The 27,813-nt window shown below is 35.6% G+C and overlaps 1 protein-coding gene across 3 annotated transcripts in view; it reads right to left on the bottom strand.

The window, feature by feature from the left end:
• Positions 1 to 27,813, bottom strand: part of ARHGEF6 (Rac/Cdc42 guanine nucleotide exchange factor 6) — a 145,144-nt gene that overhangs the window by 30,652 nt on the left and 86,679 nt on the right. For all 3 annotated transcript variants that reach the window (XM_045839377.1, XM_045839376.1, XM_045839378.1), the window contains 3 exons: positions 26,732 to 26,827; positions 25,222 to 25,344; positions 1,866 to 2,004 (listed from right to left, as the gene is read on the bottom strand). In XM_045839377.1, coding sequence (XP_045695333.1) covers positions 1,866 to 2,004; positions 25,222 to 25,344; positions 26,732 to 26,827 — 358 coding nt within the window. The remainder of the gene's footprint in view (positions 1 to 1,865; positions 2,005 to 25,221; positions 25,345 to 26,731; positions 26,828 to 27,813) is intronic.

The following is a 27,813-nucleotide window of genomic DNA, read 5'->3' as shown; positions in this document are numbered from 1 at the left end:
TTCTCCCCAAATTAAGTGTATATTCATAGTTCACCACTGAGCAGTAACAGAAACTAAGGCCACTAGTCTCTGGTTTTTGTGATAAGCAAGGAGGGGCAAACCTCAAACGGTTCAGTGAACTGGTTTAGCTTTTAGAAAGGCATCCAGAGGTCAATACCTTCCCAAGCCCTAACTGAAATTTCATTCCAGCAGGCTTTACTCACTAGCTCCCCACTGCCTCCAGCTTTTTGGCAGGTCAAATAACCTGAGAATACAGTTTTTTTCAGAGTACCTGCTTTCAATCCTTATAAATGCTGACAAAACCAGCTGTGTGCAACTATTTTCTTTAAAGATAATCAAACCTTATAAACCTCAAAGCCTTTCCCCAGACACAGGAAGAGCAAGTAGGGTAACTGCAGCCTCCCCAACCACACCTTAAGCTCCATGTTTGATCAGGCAAGTCCGGCTTAAGAAAGTATCCCTGTTATTTGTTTTTTAAAAAGAGTACCTGGGCTCTTAGTAAAAAATTCAGTTATCAGGCCTCGTTGATGTCTTAATATCTAGAAAACATTGTGGCTATGCTATAGTTGTGGGAAATTAATTGTAAGGTTATAAACAAAAATGTGAAGGGATCTTGAAGTACATGTATGGATGCATAAACTAATATTGGACTCACTTATTAATCTTTAAGGAAATACCAGAATCTTCCATGATAATCCAGAGTCAGGCAGCTGAATGCCTACAATGTTCTGGAGATAAATATTCCTATCTATACCTCACAATAAAGTTGGTTCATATATCAGAACAAAAGTTTTCTTGGACAATTTTGATTGAACCACCATCTACAGAGGAAGATGAAAGGGCAGAAGAAAACTTAAGTCAACAAGTTAGCAGAGATTTGAGTGAAGCAACAGGATGAAGGCTAGGAGAAGAGGAGGAGGTAGAAGATCATGAATATTTAATAGTAAAGGGTGGGGATCTTTCTGTTATAAGATGAATAAGTTCATGGTGATTATAGTTTGTAACCTTGCATTGTATGCTTTTGCTAAGAGAGTAGGTCTGAAGTGTTCTCACTATAAAAAAAGGTAACTGTATGAGGTGATGGATGTGTTAATTAAGCTGATTGTAGTAATCATTCCACAATGTGTGTATGTGTGTGTGTGTGTGTATAAAATCATCACATTATACACCTTAAAAAATCATGTTTTATAACCCAATAGATACAATTTTATTTGTTCATCATACTTTAATAAAGCTGGAAACGATAAATAAAAATGTTTAAAAAGCAAAGAACCTTCAAAGGAAAGAAAAAAAGAGTGCTTCTTTCTTATTTTGTTGCATTAAAAGAAAAAAACTAAAGGTCTGGGAAGAAGGAAGACTGGAAGAAGTAAATTTGGAAACTAAGGCTTTTTCTGAACTCCCCAGCAAAGCTAGTCTGAAGGCAAACTGGCAGCTTCCTCCAAGAGTAGAGACCCATACTTTGTACACAAATACTATATGATCTCACCTATAAGAGGAAGCTAATGAACAAAAACAAACTAATGAGCAAAACAGAACCAGAGGCATGGAAACATGAAACAGTCTGACAGTGACTAGAGGGGAGAAGAAAGAGAAATACTGGTCAAAAGAAGGGGAAGGGACTAATCAAAGAACATGTATGAATGACCCATGGACACGGACAACAGTGTGGGGATGGACTGTGGGAGGGGAGGATAGAATGGGTGGAAGAGGACAAAGGAGGAAAAATTGGGACAACTGTAATAGAAAAACAATAAAACATTTAAAAAATTAAAGTTAAGAAGAGGTAAATTTTGAGTCAATATAAGAAAAACATTTTTAACAATTAAAATTTTTCATATATTTTTAAAAAGCTCGCTTTCTTTTACCTCCATATGCCGTTCCAACTCTTGCAAGAGTGTAACATACTTCTCCAGTCGCATGAATGGTTTGCTGAGGCTTGTTGTTAAAATGAGTATACCTGGGCTGGATGCACCTTGATTTTCCATAAATTGATCCAGGTCATCACTAGCAAAAGAACAAATACAGTTCTGTTACTGCTTAATATTCCATTAACACTATTAACTGAACATTATTTTATTGTATTTCACATAACATAAAACTAAGTAAAATTTTGTTTCACTAATTCAAATGCTGTCCAATTCATTTTAACTCAATTCAATAAACCTTTATTCAGTTCCTCTATGCAATTAGCATTGCATGCAGAGCTTGGGGCTACAATGGTGAGCCAGACATTCATTTACTCATCCAACAATTATTGCATCTACCAAGCAATAGGCTCCATTCTCTGCTGGGGATACTGCTATAAACAAAACAAAACTTCCTGCCCTTAAGGATCCTGCACCTATGGGTATAGGGCATATAGACTATCAGATCACCTCAATGTCAAGTTTAAAAAATATTTTCTTAGTAACTTCAAACATTCTAATTATTGACTGGTCAGATGCCAAGGGCAGCAAGTTACCAAGTGCTCTGTATCACCAGGGCACCCAGTTGTAATGTTTCAGAATTAAGTCCTAAATTCAGATAGCAGCATCTTTGTCTGACTAAAATTACAAAGTCACTTAACCTAGGATCTGAAACCAGTATAGCAAGCTACCCAAATGACTTGGTTAAAAATAAAGAAGACTGTATAGTTTATTAACTATGTCCTGTAAATGCCTTATTCTGAGCTTGTGCTTTCTCTGTCCTTTAGCATCCTGTGGATTGTGTCTTTTCCATGAATAGGAGGATGTTGAGTTCTGAGTCTGCAAGATCATTCTAATATACATTTATATAAAATGTAATTGGAGAAGAATACCTACTGTCTAAATGACAGCATTTGAAACTTCTACCTATCACTTGACCCCTTTACCTCCTTACTTGCCCATGCATATCCTATCAGTCACAAGTCTTCGTGTATCTGTTTATTCCTTTCCATTCCCACTGCCACTACCTCAGTTCAGGCCCTTTTATCTGGTTCACCTCAATAAACCAACTGGTCTCTTGGCTTCCAGTTTTTTTCACATCTGAACCATCCCGCAGGCAACCATTCTAATCCCATTGCTTCCCTACTCAAGAACCTCTGATAGCCTATGAGATCGGGTCCTAACTTTTTAGTCTCCCACTACCTACACCAATCTTTTTCATCACTCTCCAACAAAAACCCTCAACTGTAAAGTGACATACTTATTCTCCCTAGAACACATTTTATGCTGTTGTTCCTAACTGTGGTGCACTGTAATAAGTTGTGAAATGTGTTCAATGAAACTTGTTATCATTAAATACTAGGAGTGTTGGGAATGGGATGGGTTGCAAGTTATCCCTATTAATATATACTCTTCCTCCTTGGGCTTTTTAGCAGACAAGAAAAGAATAGAGTTTCAGCTAATGTCCCAGAAGTCTTGAGTATCACATGTATGTCAGATGGGAAAAGGGCTGAGAATCGCTGCCTTAAGGAAAGGTAGATCACATCTGAGTGGTCACATCTAATAATTGATGCTATTTTAGCAGTTTCTGCAATCTTGCTCCAGAAGCAGCTCAAGGGAGGAAAGTGCCCAGGATTTGCAGTCATAAAACAGATTTGGTGATCCTGGATCAGTGACCTATCCTCAACTAGCTCATCTGTTAAACAGAGATAAAATCTACTTTCTACTAAAATTGTGAAGATTAAATACTTGGGGTCTGTAAGACTACTGTTTCATGCTAAGATCTTTGCATGCCTTTTTTCTTGCTTAATATTCATGTTTCAACACAGGTGTTATCCTCATTTTACAATTGAAAACTTAAATCTCAGGAATGGTAACAGCAAGAACATGGCTAAGTTGGGGTTTATACCCAAGTGTGAAGTCAAAGCCTCAGGTCTTTCCATGACATAACACTGTCTTTGTATAGGAAAGTATTTTATACAGTTTACAGTAGTCATTACATACTACAGTTAGGAACATTTTTATTACTATTATCATTATTCCAAGGAAAATATTATACCTTGATAAAATCTCATTTTAAAAAAAACTACCATTAACCTGGGATTACCAGCTTAGTGGAAATTCAATTGATATTTAATTTCCAATCAAGAGCATGAAGTGTACAGAGAGGTTTAAAAATTCATCGCATATAAAATATACTTAGGAAAATAACTCAAATTTAGAGACTGCATTTGAGTAGAAATGTACTTTACAGAAATCATTTTCCTAATTTTTTCAACATTGTTCACAAGTCTTATTTTTTTCTTTCCATGACTAAGTAAGTGCCCACATCCTCAACATTTTACTCTAATTGATACAAGGGATACAACAATTAAAAGCAAATGCTATAGTGTATGCTGTTATTACTTCCCATGCAGCATTCTAACTTTCAGGCCTGTAAAATATTATAGGAGTTTTTTAATCTTTCAGTATAACAAGAGACCACTGGTTATTTAAAAGAAAAGAATATTTTATTACTGTAATTGAAAAATAATATTTTAAAAAGGAAAGAACATTTTACTAGCGCAACAAAAGAACAAAACTATCTTTTAAAGTACCTGTCCATTATGATTAATAGATCCTAAAAGATACATTTTAATTGGCCAATAAATTTCATTATACAAATTAATATTGTTATACAAAAATATATATACAGGCTGGGGCAAAAGGTTTATAGTTGTGAGACCATGAAACACAGAGTTTATTCTTGTATTATTATTCATTAGTTATTATATTATTTTCCATATGAAAAACTGTAAACCTACTTTTGCCCCACCCTCTATATTATTATACCAGAGAATAATCTGTCTTTAAAAAGGCAGTTTTTGATTTTATACAGCTGTTTGAAATGTGAGTTAAGTCTTGTTTTTCAAGCTTAATATGTTTTGTATATGTGATATAACAAACAGAATTATTTCTCAATATGTAAATGCTATTTGAAACTCAACATACATTTATCTCATAGAATTCATGGTGCCTAGGGCTTAGGTAAGTTCTGGATTGAGCTGGAAAACTCTTACATTAAAATATTACCACAGAGCTTAACCATCTCATGTAACTGTGTTTCTGTGGAATCTTTACATAGATTGGTACTTTGAATAATGATAACTCTACCTAGAACAGCTAGAAAATAATCAGATATTTATTTCCCCTCCCCACCAGGCTTTCATGGGAATCACTGTAGCCTGGAAAGGGGAAGTGAGGCATGAGGAGCTGAGAGGCCCTGGCCTCGGGCCAGTGGAAAATTCCAAGGATGCCACTCAGTTGGGTGGGATGGATATCTATTATCCCAGAGATGAGGCTGTTTGCTCCTTTTTTTTTCGCCCACACCACTTTTTTGTTTTGTGTTCAGTCTCATCTTCTCCCTTCCCTGGTTCTTCAAAGACAGAAATAGACAGAACTTAGTCTCAGAATTTTTCCTGTGCTCTTTGTCCCCAAAGCAAGCATACAACTTTGGGTTTTTACCATAGTCTTTACTGCTGACAACAGTAGTCACAGAGAGTGAATATAACTAACAAGAGGAAATGTACATCGTGGTGTTTGTGGTAGTTACTGCAATAAAGGCTAAGGTCTACATCTGTCTTAGCATTAACTCTCTCCTCCTCTCTTATAATGCCGGGTCACTCTCTCTTGTGAAAAGAATGAATACCACACTGAATCAAGGGAGGGAAGTGGGTGTTTTTGTAAGGGAGAAACATGAGCTACAGTAGCAAGCCAGAGGGGAGAGAGAGGGGAAATCCCAAACGACCTCACCCAGGGGATAGCAAAAGATTGGGGCAGTCATTCAAATATATGTAAATCTGAGGATATACCAAAACTGGAGTCTGCTTATATATCCAAATTCAGATAATACATTACTGCAATTTTTACAATGCAACAACATGCAACCATGCAATATTAAGGCTGCTTGCCTTCTCAGTGCCAATTGCGACACACATTTCTGGTATGATACTGCCACCTGCAGGCCAAGAGCAAGACGTTCAACTGACTGGTCTGCTCAGGCTCAGAGTGATTTTTCTGCTTGTAAGCCATCTACTGCTTCATCAGGGAAAGGACAGAAATCCACCAATGTCCTTATTTCAGCTGAAACTTTCATCTAACAGAGGATTTTAACCTGAATTTTTTGTGAATTTAATTCAACTGTTTGAATTCAACTGCTCTCATTTCTACTATGTCAGCATAAATTAAAGATGCATGTAAAATAGCTGGGATTATATTAAAAGCACATCTGAGAAAAACTCCAAGTATTTTCATTGGATTTTTATCCCTTACATGTAAATCAACCAGTACGATAAAAATTTAGTTCCATTGGACTCCAGTGAGTCTTACACTGTTTCAAGGTGTAGTATAAGTCTCAAAAAAATCACTAACCAAAATCAAGCAAACAGTGTAGAATTCCTCCAAAACTTGAGGATTTTAAATTAACAAATGTAACAAACTTTAAATCATAAAGTTTGAATGAATCTCTATTATTATTTATAAAATTAAATTCATAATATGGGTACATTCAGTCAGTAACATTTTAGCACACAGAATTAACACAGAAAGTTCTCTAAATACTACAAAAGGCTGCTGTTTGAGGTATACCATTTCTTTCTGATAGTTGTCCAGAATTGATATTTTAGACTAAAAGGAAAATGATGTGCTTGTAGAAATGGGAAGCTAACATGAGAGAGATCTCTTTTTATTGGTGTTAAGAAATTTGTCCTTATACACACAGAATTTTTATGCAGCCATCACAGGAAAAACACACTTGAACCATTTTTTATTTATTAAAGATAATTAGCAAAGTATGAAAACATTCTTGGAAATGATGGAAACATATTCAAGACCGTGGTTCCCTCTGAGAGGGAGGGAGGAGCAGGAAATATTGGAGAGTATACACAGGACTCCAATTGTACCTATAATTTGTCTCTTAAACTAAATGGTGAGTTCATGGGTGTACTTTATTTTATCTCTGTTCTATGTATATTTGAAATACCACATTTTTTTTTCCTGAAAACTGGCTAGTAGCTGGTATAAGATGAATAAAGGAGAAATAGGGAGCAACAACTACTTTGTGCTTTATGCCATGGACTATGAATACATTATTTCATTTAATCATCATACTAACCCGGCAAGGTAAGTGGTTTTATCCTCACTTTATAAGTGAAGCAATTATGACTTAGAAATAAGTAAATTACCTTGGGTTACAAAGCTTCCAGGTGACAGAATTATAAACTGAGAAAATATAAAAGTGGTAAAAAGTATATGCTGAGATTAAGGAGTAGCACAAAAGGGTTTAAAAGAAAGTAGTAAGGAATTTTACTTTCAAGATGGTGGAATGAAGATGTTCCATGGACCCATTTCCCATGAAAACAAGCATAGCTGATGGAAACCATAAAAACAACCATTTAAAATCTCTAGAAATTGTCTTAATGTTATATGATACATGAAAAAAAACATTTATTCAAGAAAATATTCTAAAACTTAGAACAGAGAGAGTTCAGGCATTTGAGCCATGACCTGCTATCTCCTACTCTTCTTTCTTCCAAGCTAAGATTGCCACAAGCTCTAGTCCAGGTAAGTGTGGCCAAGAAGACAGGCCTCTCTCTCCCCTCACTTCCTAATCCAAGGACACAATATCTCACTAGCACATCTCATCATCTTCAATTCTGAGCTGAAGAACCTAAAGTCCAGGCAAGTGTGACAGAGAGGTTTGAGGCTTCCTTCTTCACTCAGCCCCCACGCATAGAGAGGAGAATCTACCACAAGAGTGGCAGGCTGAAAATATGGAGGTAGCAATTCTGTGCTGGAGAGGCAAGCAAAGAAGACCAGAGGTTACGGCCTTGCTTAGCACCCAGACCAGTAGCTCAAAGATTTTGCTCAAGGGAAAAGACAGTCCATAGGAACAGAGAGCTCTGAAGCTTTCCCCAAAATAACTGGTTTTAGTTTAAAAAGAGTGTGGGAAAAAGTAAGCCTAAGGGCTCTTGTAAAAACAATGAAGATTTGGGTGGTAAACAAGAGAAGGCTGGTAGCTCCTCTTACTTGAAAGCAACAACCTAAACCATAGGCTAGGTAGTCACTAGAGATAATCAGGGAAAGAGACAGCTAAGAAGTGCTAAGAAGGGTTAGAACAAACCTCAAAGACTGGTCTCAAAAATTACCCCTGCCTATAAGATCTATGACATTTCTTTTAGCAATATCTTTTCTGATATATCTCCTCTGGTAAGGGAAATAAAAGAAAAATAAACAAATAGAACTACAGCAAACTAAAAAGTTTTTGCACAGCAAAAGAAACCCTAAACAAAATAAAAATACAATCTATAGAATAGGAAAATATATTCACCAATGATACATCTGATAAGGAGTTAATATTCAAAATTTATAAAGAACTCATTCAACTCAACTTAAAAAACAAAACAAAACAATTGAAGCATGGGGAAAGGAGCTGAGCAGACACTTCTGCAGAGAACAGGTGACCAAAAGACATATGAAAGGATGGTCAGCATCACCAGCCATCAGAGAGATGCAAATTAAAACCACAATGAGATACTACTTACATCGGCCAGAATGTCCATCATAAACAAATCAACAAACAGTAAGTACTGGAGAAGTTGTAGAGAAAAGGGAACCCTAGTGCACTGTTGGTGGGAATGCAGACTGGTTTAGCCACTGTGGAAAACAGTATGGAGTTTCCTCAAACAACTAAAGATGGAACTGCCTTTCGACCCAGCCTATTCCACTTCTGGTTATCTTTGCAAAGAAACCCAAGACATTAATTCAAAAGAATAGATGCACCCTGACTGATGGATTCAGTTGGTTGGAAGACGTCCTGCAAAGCAAAAGGGTGCCAGTTGGATTCCCAGTGAAGGCACATGCCTAGGTTGCAGGTCTTGTCCCTGGTTCGGGCATGTGTGAGAGGCAACCAATTGATGTTTCTCTCCCTTTCTTTCACTCTCCCTTCCCCTCTCTCTAAAAATAAATAAATAAATAAATAAATAAAATATTTTTTAAAAAACTATATGCACCCCGCCCTGGCTGGCGTAGCTCAGTGGATTGAGCGCAGGCTGCGAACCAAAGCGTTGCAGGTTCGATTCCCAGTCAGGGTACATGCCTGGGTTGCAGGCCATGACCCCCAGCAACCGCACATTGATGTCTCTCTCTCTCTCTCTCTCTCTCTCTCTGTCTTTCTCCCTCCCTTCCCTATCTAAAAATAAATAAATTTTTAAAAATTTTATAAACCCCACAAATTTATAAAAAAAAACCCTATATGCACCCCTATGTTTATGGTAGCATTATTTACAGTAGCCAAGATATGGAAACAACCCAAATGCCCCTTAATAGGCAAATGGATAAAGAAGTGTTGGTACATATATACAGTGAAATATTATTCAGTGATATAAAATAATGAAATCTTTCCATTTACAACAGCATGAATGGACCTAGAGAGTATTATTACACTCAGTGAAATAAATCAGTCAGAGAAAGACAAATACCATATGATTTCACTTACATGTGGAATCTAAAGAACAAAATAAAAGAACAAACAAAATAGAAAGAGACTCATAGATACAGAGAACAGACTGATGGCTGCTGCACAGGAGGGGTCTGGGTGAGAAAGGTGAAGGGATTAAGAAGTGCAAATTGGTAGTGACAGAATAGTTATGGGGATGTAGAGCACAGGACAGGGAATATACTCAAAAATATTGTAATAAATGTGTTTGGTGCCAGATGGGAAATCGAAATATCTGGAGGATCAGTTTGTAAAGTATATGATTATCTAACCACTATGCTGTACACCTGAAACTAATACAAAATAATACTGACTGCAAACTGTAATTGAAAAATAAAATTTAAATAAAACAAACTATCCCTGACTGAATTTATTAGATTAGAGGGAAGAGCAATTTATGCCCCAGGGAACTGTCAAGTACATTAGAACTATTAGCTAGAAATTTGTGAAGCCTAATAGGTGGGTGTGAGACTAAATGGGGACAGATAGTTTAACAGAGAAATCAGTGAGAGAGCCATTTGTCCACCCACTGTCATTTCAGGGTGACGATGTGCACGACCAAGGTTGTGCCCTCTGAAGAGTGACATCAGAGTTTATACACTGTGGGGCAAAGAGACTTCACTAATGTAGTCTAACCAGTTTATTAAACAAATACAAACAACAACAAAAACAAATCCCAGAGGGGGGGAATGGAATCAGTATTCACAGTTGCTAAACCTAAAATGGTATAAAGTGTATAATTTTCAAAAAAAAATCTGACATGCAAAGAAATAGGACTGTGTGGCCCATAAATGGGTCGGGATGGGGAAACAACAAAAATGGTCTGTGAACATGAAAAAATGTCAAATTTAACAAAAATTTCAAAGTAGTCATTAGAAATGTGTTTTAGGGACAAAAGGAAACCATGCTTAAAGAATTAAAGAAGGTATGACCACGTCAAATCAAATAGAGAATATCAGTAGAAAGAAGTTATTTAAAAGAATCAAATGGAAAATCTGGAGTTAAAAAGTACAATAATTTAAATTTAAAATTTCACTAGAGGTACTCAATGCTAGAGCTCAACTGACAGAAGAAACTATCAGTGAACCTAATGATAGACTGATAGAGATAATGCAATCTGAAAAAAAAAAACAGGAAAAAAATGAAAAAATGAATGAACCTTAGAGAAATGTGGGACATCTATAAGCACAACAACATGTACATGGTGAGAGTACCAAAAGAAAAGGAAAGAGAAAATGAAGAAAAACAGTTGGAAAAAGAATGTTTAAAAATTTCCAAAACTTGAGAATACATTAATTCATACATCCAAGAAGCTCAATGAACTCTGAATAGAAGAAATAAATGCAAGAAGATCCACACAAAGAAAAAATTATAGTAAAAATGCTGAAAGACAAAGAGAAAATCTTTTAAACATATTTTATTGATTATTCTATTATAGTTGTCTCATTCCCCCCTTTATTCCCCTCCGCCCTGCACATCCCCTCCCACCCCCATCCCCTCCCCTTTAGTTCATGTCCATGAGTCATACATATAAGTTCTTTGGCTTCTACATTTCCTATACTATTCTTAACCTTCCCCCGTCTATTTTCTACCTACCATTTATGCTACTTATTCTCTGTACCTTTTGCCCCTCTCTCCCCCTCCCACTCTCACTCCCCTGCTGATAACCTCCATGTGATCTCCATTTCTGTCATTATGTTCCTGCTCTAGTTATTCATTTAGTTTGTTTTTGTTTTTTTATTTAGGTTCAGTTGTTAATAGCTCTGAGTCTGTTGTCATTTTACTGTTCATAGTTTTGATCTTCTTTTTCTTAGATGAGTCCCTTGAACATTTCATATAGTAAGGGCTTGGTGATGATGAACTCCTTTAACTTGACCTTATCTGAGAAGCACTTTATCTGCCCTTCCATTCTAAATGAAAGCTTTGCTGGATAGAGCAATCTTGGATGTAGGTCCTTGCCTTTCATGACTTTGTATACTTCTTTCCAGCCCCTTCTTCCCTGTAAGGTTTCTTTTGAGAAATCAGCTGATAGTATAATGGGAACTCCTGTGTAGGTAACTGTCTCCTTTTCTCTAACTGCTTTTAAGATTCTCTTGTTATCTTTAATCTTGGCTACTGTAATCATGATGTGCCTTGTGTGTTTCTCCTTGGGTTCAACTTCTTTGGGACTCTCTGAGCTTCCTGGACTTAGTGGGAATCTCTTTCCTTTGCCAGGTTGGGGAAGTTCTCCTTCATTATTTGTTCAAACAAGTTTTCAATTTCTTGGTCTTTCTTTTCTTCTTCTGGCACCACTATGATTCTGATGTTGAACATTTAAAAATGTCCTGGAGGTTCCTAAGCCTCTTCTCATTTTTTTTTTTGAGTTCTTGTTTCTTCATTCTGTTCTGGTTGAATGTTTCTTTCTTCCTTCTGCTCCAAACTGTTGATTTGAGTGCTGGTTTCCTTCCCATCACTGTTGGTTCCCTGTAGATTTTTCTGTATTTCACAAAATGCAACCCTCATTGCTGCATGGGTCTTTTTTATGTTGTTGAAGTCCCGAGTGAGTTCCTGGAGCATCCTGATAACCAGTGTTTTGAATTGTGTATCTGATAGGTTCGCTAAGTCTTCATCACTTAGTTGTGTTTTTTCTGGAGCTTTGAATTGTCCTTTCATTTGGGCCTTTTTTTTTTTTTTGGTCTTAGCATGCCTGTTATGTAGTAATGGGCAGAGCCTTAGGTGTTCACCAGACTGGGGCAACCCATGTCGCTGCATTGTGATGCTGTTTGTGGGGGAGGGGCCCCAAGATGGAACAGTGCCGCTTGCTGTGCTCTCTGCCGGTTTTCAGTCACTTCCCCCACTTCCCACAATCAAATTGTTCCCTTGTGGTGCCGATTCCCGTTGGGTGGGTTTGTGTACGTTCTAGGACCCTAGCGGGTCTCTCCAATGAACTCTCCTGTGAGGCTGGAAGTTTCTCCCACTCCTGCCTCAACCCCCACAGATGTTTTCAGTCAGAGGCTTTGAGGCTGTATTTCCCCACACTGGAACCCTGGGTTGCGTGGTCTATCTTGTTCCCTAGTTCTTCCTCCCAGTTTATCTTCACATGAATGTGGGACTGCACAGTCTGCAAGACACCACCTCACCAACTCTGCTGCACAACCACTAAAATTTTCTGCAGCTGCGTCCTGGCCACAAGTCTTCTCCACCTGGCTGCCCATCTCTGCCCCTTCTACCAGTCTGGATGAATGTTTCTTCTTTAACTCCTTGGTTGTCACACTTCTATACAGTTCAATTTGCTGTCAGTTCTGGTTGTTTTGTTTTTAAATTTGTTGTTGTCCTTCGTTTGGTTGTGTGAGGAGGCATACTGTGTCTACCTACGCTTCCATCTTGGCTGAAAGTTCAATTTTGTTTATTAATTAATTTACTCATTCAAAAAATCTGAATGTCTTACAAATATAAGGGACTCATCCTAGGACTTTTTTTGTAATAACTGCTGATAATTATGCTTTGATCAGCACCCCACTCAAGTGGACAGAATTTAGTCGATCACAGCAGGATTCGGAAATGGAAGATCTTAAAAAGGCAAAAACACTCATCATGGGATAGGGATGCTGAATAAGATTAATAACTAATTTCACTAATTGGAATTAATGCAGATCAGAAAACAGTGGAATGACATACTCAAAGTAATGAAACAAACTAAACTTGTAACCAAGAATTCTGTATCTATTCAAACTATCTTTCAAAAAATTAACAGTGTAAAAGGAGGAAAATAGGGGACATCTGTAATAGTGTCAGCAATAAAAAATATGGAATGAAAACAATCTGAGATAAAAAATGAGAGAATGCTTTGCTAGAAGATCTGGCTTAAAAGAAGTACTAAACTTACAGCATAAAAGCAAGTAAATACAGATGTTTATACAAATTCACATATAGAAATATACAGTACCAGTAAAGGTCATCATGCAATTATAAAAGAGCATGAATGCATATTTCTCCTTTTTTATCTTAAATGATATAAACAATATTATATTTGCTCAGTCCCTGGGGGAGGGGTATAAGGAGAATAAATGGTAATGGGAAAAATACAATAAAGATAAAAAAGAAAAAAACAATATTATAAAGCAATATTATATAATTATACTGTTGGTCCTATAGCATATAGAAATGTAATATATTTTACAACAGCAGTACAATGGAAGTTGTTGGGAGCAAAGATTTGGATATGATGCCAGATAGCAGTTCAAATCCACAGGAAGAAATGAAGATAAACATATAGTAAATAAGAATGCTAATATAACAAATGCTATAAATGTATCCTTGCTCTCCTTTCTTCTCTCAGTTTCATTTACAGACATAAAATTATATAAATAATCACTATAACTATATATCATAGCACTTGTAACATATAAATGTTCCATATGTTTGTGTGTGTGTATATATATACACATACATACATATATACAAAAAAGAAAGAGGAAAGATCTATACTAAGAGTAACAACTGTATATCTCCCTAGAATTATATTAGTGTAAATATAAGTAGATTTTGACAAGTTAAGATATATGTGGAAAGCCTGAGAACAACCACTAAAATTTTCAAAAAATTATTAGAGGACTTCTCATTTAGCTCTAATATGTAAAGACCTTAGAAGTCATCATTACTATCTTCACATTAGGAAAAAAACACTGAACAAACTGTAAATCGGTGCTATTTTTTAGATTCACTGAGAATTGAAATTACAGAGAAAAACACTACCCTCCAAATCTGGAAAGACAGACAAATACAGAGAATTAGAGCTGAAATCAATTTCCCTTAAAGGAGAAGCCACTGAAGACAGTAACTGGTAGTAAAACACAAGTGGTAATTTTGATGAATTGCAGGAGTCTGAGTGTTAACTAGTTTGACAGTTAAAAACTCCCAGGAACCCAGTCTTGGTGGCCTCAACACTTGTGAGGGTTTGCATCACAGATTCTCATGGTAAAAATCTGAGAAAAAAAACAACAACTTGTGGTTCAGGTACAGGAAAATAAAAGCAACCACTGTAAAATGCTCCTAGAACATTCTTTATAACAAACACTTGCTCTACAAGGGAATCTAGGTTGCTAGAGCCTTATCTGACCTGAGGAAGGAACAAGAGGCCAGCTCCAGCCCTTCTCATCTTCCTGTCATAAGTGAGAAGCAGAGAAAAAAAGCTAAGGAATGCTTCTAAAGGTCAAAGCTCATGAACACAAGTCCACTAAAAATCTGAAATTTATTGATAACATTACAAATTGCATTCTCTCTAGCACACCTTTCCACAATATCAGCAGGACTCCAGTATAAAAACAGGATTACAGTTGAGAGAGTTAAAGGACTCAGACTCTATTTAAAAAGAAATTCTTAGGAAACACAAAGATACAGAGAGCAAAACCAAAACAAAACAAGGAAATTAAAAGAAACTGAAGCCCAGTAATTACAGAACGCACAAGCAACAAGAGAAAACAATAAACAAATAGAACTACATCAAACTAAAAAGCTTCTGCAGAGCAAAGGAAACCATCAACAAAATGAAAAGGCAGCCTACTAAATGGAGATAATATTTGCAAACCGTGTATCTGATTCATACAACTCAATAACAAAGAAACAACAATCAGGTAAACAAATGTGCAGAGGAACTGAAAAGACATTTTTCCAAAGAAGACATAAATATTGAAAACAGGTACATGAAAAGGTAGTTGACATCACTAATCATCAGGGAAATACAAATCAAAACCACAATGAGATATCACCTCACATCTATTAGAACAGCATCATCAAAAAGACAAGAGATAACAAGTGTTGGGAACAATGTGGAGAAAAGGGAACATTTGTGTACTGTTAATGGGAATGTAAATTGGTATATCCGCTAGAGAAAACAGTACAGAGGTTCCTCAAAAAATTAAAAATATTACTACCATATAAGCCAGCAATTCCATTTCTGGGTACTTGTCCAAAGGAAACAAAATTACTATCTGTAAAAGCTGTCTGCACCCCCATGTTTATAGCGGTGTTATTTACAATAGTCATTCACAAAACATATGGAAATAACCAAAGTGTTCATTGATAGATGAATGGAAAAGAAGATTTTATATATATAAAATGTGATATCGGTGTCCACTTTTGCTACTTCAATTTAACATAATGCTGAAAATTCTAGCCATAGCAATTAGGCACAAAAATAATTGAAAGTTGTCCATCCCTGGCTGGCGTGGTTCAGTTGGTGGAGTGTCATCTCTCAATGCAAAAAATCACCAGTTCAATTCCTGGTCAGGGCACATGCCTGGGTTGCAGACACAGTCCCCTGTTGCAGTGCATATGAGAAGCAACCAATCAATGTTTCTCTCCCTCTCTTCCCTACCCTCTCTCTAAAAAGAAATAAATAAACTCTCTTTAAAAAAGTCATCCAAATAGAAAAGGAAGTGAAATGATCTCTGTTCACAGATAACTTGATTTTGTATGTAGAAAACACTAAGTAACCCATAAAGAAACTGGTAGAACTAATAAATGAAGTTAGTGAAGTTGCAGGATGTGAATTAACACAAAAATCAGTTGCAAAAAAAGTCCATTGCATTTCTATACATTAACAACAAAGGATCCAAAAAGAAAATTAAGGGGGAAAAAATCTCATTTACAAGAGCATCAAAAAGAATAAAATACCTAGGACTAAACGTAACCAAGGACATCAAAGACGTGTACCCTAAAAATTACAAAACATTGACAAAAGAAATGAAAGAAAATACAGACGAGTGGAAAAACTGCCTATATTCATGGACCAGAAAATTTCATATTGCTAAACTATCCATACATCCTAAAGTGATTTGTAGATGTACTCTAATCCTTATGAAGCTCCCAATGACACTTTTTTATAGAAATAGAAAAAAAATCCTAAAATTTGTATGAAATAAACAAAGACCCTAAATCACCAAAACAATCTTAAGAAAAAAAGAACAAAGGCCTCATGTTTTGTTATTTCAAAATATATTACATAGCTAGAATAATTAAAACAGTGTGCTGTTCGCATAAAGACAGATAATAGACCAATGTAACAGAACAGAAAACCCCAAAATAAATCTGCTTATATACTCATGATCTTTGACAAGAGTGCCAAAAATATACAATGAGAAAAAGATAGTCTTTCCAACAAATGGTACTGGGAAAACTGGATATTCATGTGCCAAAAAAACCCCAAAACTGAGCCCTTGTTGGTGTGGCTCAGTGGATTGAGTGCCGAACTGCAAACCACAGGGTCACTGCTTCAATTCCCAGTCAGGGCACATGCCTGGGTTACAGGCTGAATCCCTAGTGGAGGACGCACAGGAGGCAACCACACATTGGTATTTCTCTCCCTCTCTTTCTCCCTCCCTTCTCCACTCTGTAAAGATAAATAAATAAATTCTTAAAAACAAAACAAAACAAAACTGAAATTGGACTCTTATTTCACACAAACAAAAACCAAATCAAAATATGTTCAAGACTTAAAACTCCTAGAAGAAAACATAAAAGAAAAACTTTACAACATTGGTATCAGCAATGATTTCTTGGACATGACAGCAAAAGCACACGCAGCAAGAGAAAAAAAATAAACAAGTGTAACTCTATCAAACTGAAAGACTTCCTCACAGCAAATGAAATAATCAACAGAGTGAAAAAGGCAACCTATGGAACAGGAAAAAAACACTTGCAAATTTTATATTTGCTAAGGGGCTAATCTCCTAAATATAAGGAACAGACTGCTACAACGCAATGGTAAACATACTAATGATCCAATTTAAAAATGAGCAAAAGACTTAAGTAGACATTTCTCTTAAGAAGACATATAAATGGTCAACAGGCATATGAGAAGATGCTCAACATCACTAATTGTTAGGGAAATGCAAATCAAAACCACAGTGAGACATCACCTTACATCTGGTTAGGATGATCATTATATATTTTCTTTATTTTTTAAATTATTTTATTGTTGTTCAATTACAGTTGTCTGCATTTTCCCCCTACATCCCAGCCAAACCCACCTCTCTCCCTTGCTTCCACCCTCCCCCTTGGTTTTGTCCATGTGACCTTTGTAGAAGTTCCTGAAAACCCTTCCCTGCACTGTTCTCTCTGTCCTCCCCTCTGGTTATTGTTAGATTGTTCTTAATTTCAATGTCTCTGGTTATATTTTGTTTGCTTTTTTCTTTTGTTAATAATGTTCCAGTTAAAGGTGAGATCAAATGGTATTTGTTCCTCACTGCCTGGCTTATTTCACTTAGCATAATGCTCTCCAGTTCCATCCATGCTGTTGCAAAGGGTAGGAGCTGCTTCTTTCTTTCTGCTGTGTAGAATTCCATTGTGTAAATGTACCAGAGTTTTTTGATCCACTCATTTACTGATGGGCACTTAGGTTGTTTCCAGCACTTGGCTATTGTTAATTGTGCTGCTATGAACATTGGGGTGTATATGTTCTTTTGGATTGGTGTTCCTGAGCTCTTAGGGTATAATCCTAGCAGTGGAATTGCTGGGTAAAAGGCAGTTCCATTTTTGTTTCCTGAGGAAATTCCATACTGTTTTCCACAGTGGCTACACCAGTCTGCATTCCCACCAACAGTATACTAGAGTTCCCTTTTCTCTGCATCCTCTCCAACAATTGTTTGTTGATTTCTTTATGATGGCCATTTTGACTGGTGTGAAGTGGTATATCATTGTGGTTTTAATTTACATCTCTCTGATGGTTAGTGATGCCAAGCATCTTTTTGTATGTCTCTGAGCCCTCTGTATGTCCACCTTGAAGAAGTGTCTGTTCAACTCTTTTGTCCATTTTTTAATTGGTGTTTTTTGTTTGTTTGTTTTTGTGTTTGTTTGTTTGTTTGTGTTTTGTTTTTGTTTTTGTTTTTTTGGTCTTCCCGGATTGGAGTTGTGTGAGTTCTTTATATATTTTGGAGATCAAACTCTTGTCCGAGGTATCATTGGTGAATATGTTTTCCCATATAGTTCATTCTCTTTTCATTTTAATGTTGTTTCTTTAGCCATCCAGAAGCTTTTTAATTTGATGGAGTCCCATTTGTTTCTTTGCTTTAGGAGACATATCAGTGAGGATGTTGCTGTGTGGAATGTCTGAGATTTTCCTGCTGATGTTTTCCTCTAGGACTTTTATGGTGCCATGACTTATATTTAAGTCTTTTATCTACCTTGAATTTGTTTTTGTGTATAAGTTGGTGGTCGAGTTTCATTTTTTTGCACATAGCTGTCCAGTTCTCCCAACACCATTTGTTGAAGAGGCTATTTTTACTCCATTTTATGCTTCTGCCTCCTTTTTCAAATATTAATTGACCATAGAGATTTGGGTTTATTTCTGGGCTCTCTCTCCTGTTCTATTGGTCTATGTGTCTGTTTTTATGCCAGTTCCAGGCTGTTCTGATTACAGTGGCTTTGTAATACAGTTTCATATCAGGTTTTGTGATCCCTCCTGCTTTGTTCTTCTTTCTCAAAATTGCTGCAGCTATTTGGGGTCATTTATGGTTCCATATAAATTTTTGAAGTGTTTGTTCTTTATCTATGAAATATGCCATTGGCACTTTAATAGGGATTGCATTAAATCTGTAAATTGCTTTGGGTAGTATGGCCATTTCGATTATGTTAATTCTTCCAATCCATGAGCATGGTACATGCTTCCATTTGTGTCTTCCTTAGTTTCTTTCTTCAGTGCTGTGTAGTTTTCTGAGTGTACGTCTTTTACATCCTTGGTTAGGCTTATTCCTAGGTACTTAATTTTTCTTGTTGCTATATCAAATGGGATTCTTTTCCTGATTTCTGTTTCAGATATTTCATTGTTGGTGTACCCAAATGCCTTTGATTTCTGAATATTGACTTTGTATCCCACTATTTTGCCAAATTCATTTATTAGGTCGAGTAGTTTTTTGGTGGAGTCTATAGGGTTTTCTATATACACTATCATGTCATCTGCAAACAATGGCAATTTTGCTTCCTCCTTTCAAATTAGGATGCCTTTTGCTTCTTTTATTTTTCTATTTCTTTTAGTTTTATTTATTTATTTTTAGAGAGGGGATGGGAGAAAGAAAGAGAAGGAGAGAAATATCAGTGTGTAGTTGCCTCTCTCACAGCCCTACCTGAGACCTGGCCTGCAACCCAGGCATGTGCCCTAGACCGGGAATCGAACTGGCAACCCTTTGCTTCACAGTCTGATGCTTATTCCACACAGCCAAACCAACCAGGGCTGTATGCCTTTTATTTCTTTTTTTTTTTTTTTGTCTGATTGCTGTGGCTAGGACTTTTAATATTATGTTGAATAGAAGTGGCAAAAGCAGACATCCTTGTCTTGTTCCTGATCTTAGTGGGAAAGTTTTTAGGTTTTGCACGTTGAGTATGATGTTGGCTGTAGGTGTCTCCTATGTGGCCTTTATTATGTTGAGGAATGCTCCCTTTATTCCAACTTTGCTTAGTGTTTTTATCATAAATGGGTGCTGTATCTTATCAAATGCTTTTTCCACATCTATTGATATGATCATGTGGTTTTGTCTTTCCTTTTGTTTATGTGGTATATTATGTTTATTGATTTGGAAATATTGTACCATCCTTGCATCCCTGGAATGAATTAATTCCACTTGGTCATGGTGTATGATCTTTTTAACATATTGCTGGATGAGGTTTGCCAATATTTTGTTGAGGATTTTAGCATCTATGTTCATCAGCGATATTGGCCTGAAGTTTTCTCTCTTTGTTATGCCTTTATCTGTTTTGTGGCTTAGGGTGATACTGGCTTCATAAAAAGGGTTTGGGAGTCTTCCATCTTTTTGAATTTTTTGGAATAGTCTGTGAAGGATGGGGGTTAGCTCTCCCTTAAATGCTTTATAAAATTCTCCTGTGAAACCATCTGGTCCAAGGCTTTTGTATGTTGGAAGCTTCTTTATTACTGCTTCAATTTCATCAGCTGTCATTGGTCTGTTCAGGCTTTCTGCTTCTTCTTCATTCACTTTTGGAAGATTATAATTTTTCTAGAAATTTTTCCAGGTTTTCAAATATCTTGGCATATAGTTCATCATGGCAATTTCTTACTATCCTTTGTATATCTGTGGTATCAGTTGTAATATCTCCCCTTTCATTTCTGATTGTATTTATTTGGGTCCTCTCTTTTTTTCTTGATGAGCCTGCTTAAAGGCTTGTCAATTTTGTTTATATTTTCAAAGAACCAGCTCTTGGATTTATTGGTCCTTAAAATTGTACTTTTAGTCTCTATGTCATTTAATTGTGTTCTGATCTTGGTTATTTCCTTCCTTCTACTTGCTCTTGGCTGTCTTTGTTGTTGTCCCTCGAGTTCCTGTAGATGTAGGGTTAGGTTGTTTATTTGAAATGTTTCTATCCTTTTTTAGGTAGACCTGTTTCACTATGAACTTCCCTCTCAGGACTACCTTTGCTGTATCCCATAAGTTTTGGATTGTTGTGAGTTCATTTTCATTTGTTTCCAGAAACTTTTTTATTTCTTCCCTAATCTCATTCTTGAGTCATTCATTGTTTAATAGCATGCTATTTAATCTCCATTAGTTTGAGTGTTTTGGGGTTTTTCGTAGTGGTTGAGAAAATGCCTGATATGATTTTGATTTTCTTGAATTTGTTGAGGCTTGTTTTGTGTCCTAACATGTGGTCTATCTTTGAAAATGTTCCATATGCATTTGAAAAGAAAGGATGGCCATTATTTAAAAAAATACATCAAATAAAGGCAAAGATGTGGAAAAATTGGAACCTTAGTGCACTGTTGGTGGGAATGTAAAATGGTGCAGCTACTATGTATAGAAAACATTATAGAGGTTCCTCAAATCATTAAAAGTAGAATTACAGTATGATCCAGCAATCTCACTTCTGGGTATTTTCACAAAAGAGTTAAAACCAGGATCTTGAAAAGGTATTTGCATTTCTGTGTTTGTCGCAGCATTATTCACAATAGTGAAGTTGTAGAAACAACCTAAGTGTCCACTGATGGATGAATGGATAGAGAAAATGTGGTATATGCATACAATGTAATATTATTCAGCCTTTAAAGAGAAGGAAATACTGTTACATGGGACAACATGGATGAACTTTGAGGACATTATGCTAAGTGAAATAAGCCAGCCACAGAAGAATAAATACTACATGATTCCATTTATATGTGGTATCTAACATAATGAAACTTATAGACACAGAAAATAAATACTGGTTGGCAGGGGCTGGAGTAAAAGGGAAATGGAGGAGTACTCTTCAATAAGTATAAAGTTTCAGTTATAAAAGACAAAACAGTTCTAGACATCTGCTGTACAAAAATGTGCTTATGGTTTTAAGATACTGTACATTTAATTTGTTAAGTGTAAATTAATCCTTAATTTGTAAGGAAAAATCTCATGTCATATGTTTTTATTTGTTTACCACAATAAAATTAAAAGGGAAAAAAGAAGTAGAGGAGACATATAACTTTCTAAGATAAACAAAAACTTAGGGAAGTTGTTGCCAATAGACCACCTAAGCAAAAATTGTTGAGTCCTTCAGAGAGAAGGAAACATAGATCTACATAAAAAAGAAAGAGTGTCAGAGAATAATAAATTCAGGTAAAATACAATCTTTTATTTTTCTTATTTTTAATGGGTCTAATATAGAACTGTTTAAAATAACAATAGCAACAATATATTGGGTGATTTTACCTTGTGGATAAGTGAAATAAATAAGAACACTGTTATAAGGGATGAGGGAGAAAAATTGAGACTACTCTGTTATAAGGTACATGGACTACCTATAAAATGGTAGAGTGTTATGTGAAAGTGTTATAGATTAGTTGTAAATGGATGTCATAAACTCTGGGGAAACCACTAATATTTTTTAGAAGAAGAAAAATATGCTATGAGAGAAGAAAAAAATGAAATCATATAAAATGTTTAGCCCTGGCTGTCTGTGGCTCAGTAGAGTGAGTGCTGGCCGGTGAACCAAAGGGTCCCTGGTTCGATTCTCAGTCGGGGCACATGCCTGAATTGCTGGCCAGGTCCCCAGTAGGGGGTGCATAAGAGGCAAGCACACATTGATGTTTCTGTCCTTTACTTTCTCTCTCTCTTTACCTCTGTCTAAAAATAAATAAATAAAGTCTTTTAAAAATAAATAAAAGACACCTTTAAAAAAATGTTTAACTAAAACCAGAGAAGGCAGCAAAAGATGGTGTGGTAAAGAAACAAAGAACAAGTGCAATGAAAAGAAAACATTTAAAAATATGGTAAATATTAATCCAAGTATATAAATAATTACCTTAAATATAAATAGTCTTAATATTCCAATTAAAATACAAACACTTTAAGAGTATATTCAACAAAACAAGACTCAGATGTATGTTGTCTATACGACACAGATAAATTAAAAGGGATGAAAAATGATATATCATATTAACAATAATCAAAAGATAGCTGGATTAGCTATACTAAAATTTTTTAAGATTTTATTTATTTACATTTAGAGAGAGGGGAAGGGAGGGAGAAAGAGAGGGAGAGAAACATCAACACGAGAGAGAAACATCCATCAGTTGCCTCTTGTATGTGCCCTGACTGGGGACCAAACTGACAACCCAGGCATGTGTCCTGACCAAGAATCAAACCAGTGACCTTTCTTTTTGTGGGATGATGGTCAACCAACTGAACCACACTGGTCAGGGCTATATTAAAATTTTTTAAACAATGTACTGATAAGTGCTACAACACAGAAGAACCTTGAAAGCATTGTGCTAAGTGAAATAAGCCAAACACAAAATGCCATAGGTTGTGTTATTTCACTTAAATGAAATGTCCAGAATAGCAAATCCAGAGCAAAAAGTATTTTAGTGGATGACTTGGGCTGGCAATATGGAGTAGCTGCTAATACATATGGGTTTCTTTGGAGAATGATAAAAATATTCTAAAACTGAGTGTGGTGATGGTTGTACAAGTCTGAATATACTGAAAATAATTCAGCAAAACACTTTAAACAGGTAAATTGTTTCATATGTGAATTTTAACTCAAGCTGTTATATAAAAAGGAAATGGTAATGTTTTATATCTTAAGTAGGGTGGCATGTACATGGGTGTTCATTTGATTATAATTCTTTAAATTTGCATTTATGTTATTCTCTTTGTAGCTAAAAATATCAATAAAATGTTTTTAGAAGTCTGACAGGCTTGGATTCTAATTCTGGCTTAACCACTTAATGGCTCTGAGCTGTTGGGCAGATTACTTGAACTTTCAATGTCTTAGCTGTAAAGCAGAGGTGTAACTCCCTCATAGACTTTTAAAGCATATACCTGGCACAGTGTGAGCTTTAAGCAGTTGAGCCACTTGCCTAAATAATCCAGAGTCATGGTTTCTCTTTCTTTTAACTCAACTTCCATATTTACTATTCCATAAGCATTCACAACTTTCATCAGGAGAATAAAATAGGACTCAGTAGGACTTAATGTTCTACATTTAAGATGTCCTCACAAAATAGCTCTATAAAGTCAATAAAGCTCATAAGAAATAAGGAAAAAAAACATTTCTGACACTTCTGCAGGTTGGTACCAACCAGTGTTCTAGCCAGGCTCTGGGAGTTCAAGTTTGGGCCACATTAAGGGAAGAATATACTTTTTATTCTTGAACAGCCTCTTGAATTTGTGTCCATTATGAATCTAGTCTCCAGGTTAAGTCCTACGAGGCTGTGTGTATTGTTCTTGTTATTAACCCACCTGAATTTCTAGCACATGATTTTGAAGTTAAAACTGCATCTTTAAGCCTATCATACAGTGTTCTGGCCCAGATGTCTTCGTGAATGTGTCAGGGATAGGTAATCAGAAGGTAAAAGAAGGTAGAAGATTTATCCTAGTCTCTTGTAAGGACTCTTATAGGAGACTATTCTGTTTTCCATGAACCAGAAACAATTTATATTCAATGTATAATTATTATGAATCTTTTGCTTAAAGTACCTGCTACACAGTTTACCATGTTAGTTTCCTTCCACCTTTACATGTTAATAGCTGCCTTTTAGCCATAACAGTCTGAGATTTCCTCTACCAGAAAAAGGAAAATTGAAATAAGCCATTGAAATTAAGAACAATCTGACAGTAACCACAGGGAAGGTGGGAGGGGGTAATGGGGGGAAGAGGGGAAGGGTATTCAGGAACAACTATAAAGGACACACAGACAAAACCAAAGTGGGGTAAGATCAAGGGTGGGAGGCAGGGATGGCTGGGGTTGTGGGGAGTGGTGTGGTGAAAATGGCAACAACTGCACTTGAACAGCAATAAAATTAAAATAATAATTTTTAAAAAAGAAAAGAAAAAAGGATGAACCTAGACAGTTTAGCTACTTGTCAGCATCTCAGGTAAAATATTCATTGGGACAGGGGAAAGCTAAACTATTGGATCGTCAGAAATGCCTTCCTTAATCCTTCCCTCACCCCACACTAAGATGATACTGTGTTGCAAAGTCTCACAGCATCCTTTTTAATTACCCTTTTGTATATAACATGTTTACACTGTTTAATTTCATGCCTGTAAAATTAAAATCTTATGCTTCATAAAGGCAGGAAACTTCTCTTTCTTGTTCACTACTATATGCCCATCAGCTAGTACAGGACCTTGTAGACATTAGGTACTCAGTAAATTATTTGTTGCATTAATGATCAATCCATGTATATAACAATGAATCAATTCCTGGCATAATGAATGGTAACAATTAAGAGTTGGACTGGAGACCTTGGACTTCCAAATGATGTGGTCCTAAGAAAGCATCTCATTATAAAACAGTTTATTTGGGGAAATGTTAACAATTTACCTGTGTTGGGTGAGTACATTTACAGCTGAAGGATGATTTGCACAGTAAGCCAGGTACATAGATTTAAAATGAGGCATGAGGTTCAGTAGACAACCTCCTACTTTGTGTTGGTTTTCTGGAAATCTGTAAGTAAAATAGGTGAGACACAGAATGTAAAACAGGAAACAAGAGAAAAGAAGGTTTCTAATTAAACCCAGGAACATGCTAACCTTTCAAATTCTTCTGCCAAAGTTAAAAGAGAAACTATATTACAACCATTTTATACATAAAATGGAAGTTCTTGACTACTGCTTTAACTTTTGCCACTAAACATAGGCCAATACATAGGGTCAGATATTACTTATTTGGAATCAGTAGCTAGGGCTTTCTTCTAAAATGCTTGTTCAAATTTTAATATTCAAATTTTTAGCTGAGCATGTTAGAAATACTGTTAGTTAATTTAGGTGAAGTTCAAGTACAAACTAACCAAGTAAAAACAAATAAGTTCTATGTAGTCTTGGTGACCTGGTGGTTGCTAGGTAGGGTGGCCTCATGATTTTTCAAATTAGTTTTTTAAATTATAAGCCACCTGTTTTCATTTATAGAAAAATCAGAAAAACACACAAAAAAGAAAAAAATACTCAGAACTCCACCATTCAGATATATCTACTCTAACAATTTTGTCATATTCATTGGACTTTCTTCTACATGTTTCTCTATAAAATGGAAAATAAGGATCACAAATCTAGTTCGTAATCTGCTCTTCTCACTTATTTACCATCTTTCCATATGAATAATCTGGATCATTGTTAGCATTTGGAGTGGCTGCTCAGGTCTCTTTAGTGTGGGCTCTTACCATATTCTCCTCTGGACTACCATCTGTGTCCCATAAAGCTGAAGAAACAGGGAAATAACCCCAATTTCTCTATAGATGATTCAAGTCAGCAACTTCTCGAAAATATATTGCTTGGAAAATTAATCCTGCTACAGAAATATACTGTCTGATGATAATTACAGTTCATTCTGTAGTATGAAGTTGAACAACTCAACAATCTAGCTAGCCATCAAATATATGTTTTGGTTTACATAAAGATATACTTTTCCTTTCCCACTTTTTATGTCTTTCTACTGTTAACATAATAGACATGATACCAGGAGTAATTAAAGGAGAAAAACAAGCTTGTGAAACTGAATGAATAATCTGAATAACTTTTTCAAATAATTCACAATGTACAATATAAAATATATAATTGATGTCAAAGGCATCACCCATGGTCAATTGAAATGTTATTTGTCTGTTATACTGAGCAGAAGCAGTAAACTGATATGATTTGTAAATAAAGTAACAAATACAACTAGTGGTTTGACACTGTATCATCACCGGGTGCATTCTCTCTGATCTGAGACAATTCATCTAAGTTGTATCAAATACTTACACATAAAGTGCCCTCATTTAAGACAACAGTTAAAAGGGAAAAAACACAAAAACAATGTGTTGCTGGCTACCCTTATGGCAATATGTTACACTTACTTTGAACATTCTTCCAAGGCTTGGCAGAGTGTCTGTTGAAATGTGCATATTTCCTCGAAGTTTCCCAATAAAGATGTAAATTCCACAGTACTCAGACTGAAAAAAAAATATATGTAGTGTCAGTAAATAAAACTTGAGGATAACTCTAATTATCTCTCTCTATAGCCCAGTGAGCTGATAATTTGTTAAGAAGTAGTAAATGAGATAAGGGAAGCAATCTGTATATTTTAACTTTTGGTTTTTAATTTATTCTAACTCTGGTTTTAAGCAACTTTATAAAGCTTCTTGCCTTGATTTCCCATTTCTATAATAAGGATAATGATCCTAAAGAAAACAAGTATTTGTAAGGTATTTTATAGGTGTTTCTTAGGTATTTTACAAACCAATGAGTAAATGAGTAATGAATATTTAATATCTAAGTATCTACAGAGAACCAATTGGTGGTTGCCACAGATGGAGAGTTAGGGTGGACAAAATGGGTGAAGGGAGTCAAAAAATATAAACTTCAGTTATAAAATAAGTCATGGAGATGTAATGCATAGCATGGTGACTATAGTTAATAATACTGTACTACATATTTGAAACTTGCTGAGAGTGGATCTTAGAAGTTCTTATCACAAAATTTTTTTTCTGTAATTATGTAGGGTGATAGCTGTTAACTAGACTTAACTGTGGTAATCATTTCACAATATATACACATATCAATCAAATCATAATGCCATACACCTGAAATTAATACAATGTTATATATCAATTACTTTTCAATTAAAAAAATCAGCACCCAACAAGTGAAATACATCATAGGTAGGGATAAATGTAAAAACTTTGGTAGGGCAAGGGCAGGGGTAGGTGAACAAAAGGGAAGAGAAATGGGAACATCTACAATAGTGTAAACAATAAAAAAAAGTAAAAATAATAAAATGTGGGTGCCTGGTTAAAAAGATAAAATAAAGATGACTAGTCTAAATTGAGATATGCTATATTTAAGGACCCAGTATAATAAAAGAATATAAAATATCTCATTAATATGTTTATATAAAAATAATGTACATATTGATTACATATTAAAATTTATCATTGGA

Source organism: Phyllostomus hastatus, unplaced genomic scaffold (genome assembly GCF_019186645.2).
Source record: "Phyllostomus hastatus isolate PE091 unplaced genomic scaffold, TTU_PhHast_1.1 phas_contig_30, whole genome shotgun sequence".
NCBI classification, from domain to species: domain Eukaryota; kingdom Metazoa; phylum Chordata; class Mammalia; order Chiroptera; family Phyllostomidae; genus Phyllostomus; species Phyllostomus hastatus.
Note: the sequence above shows the minus strand (reverse complement) of the source record. Positions and strands in the feature narration are given on the sequence as shown.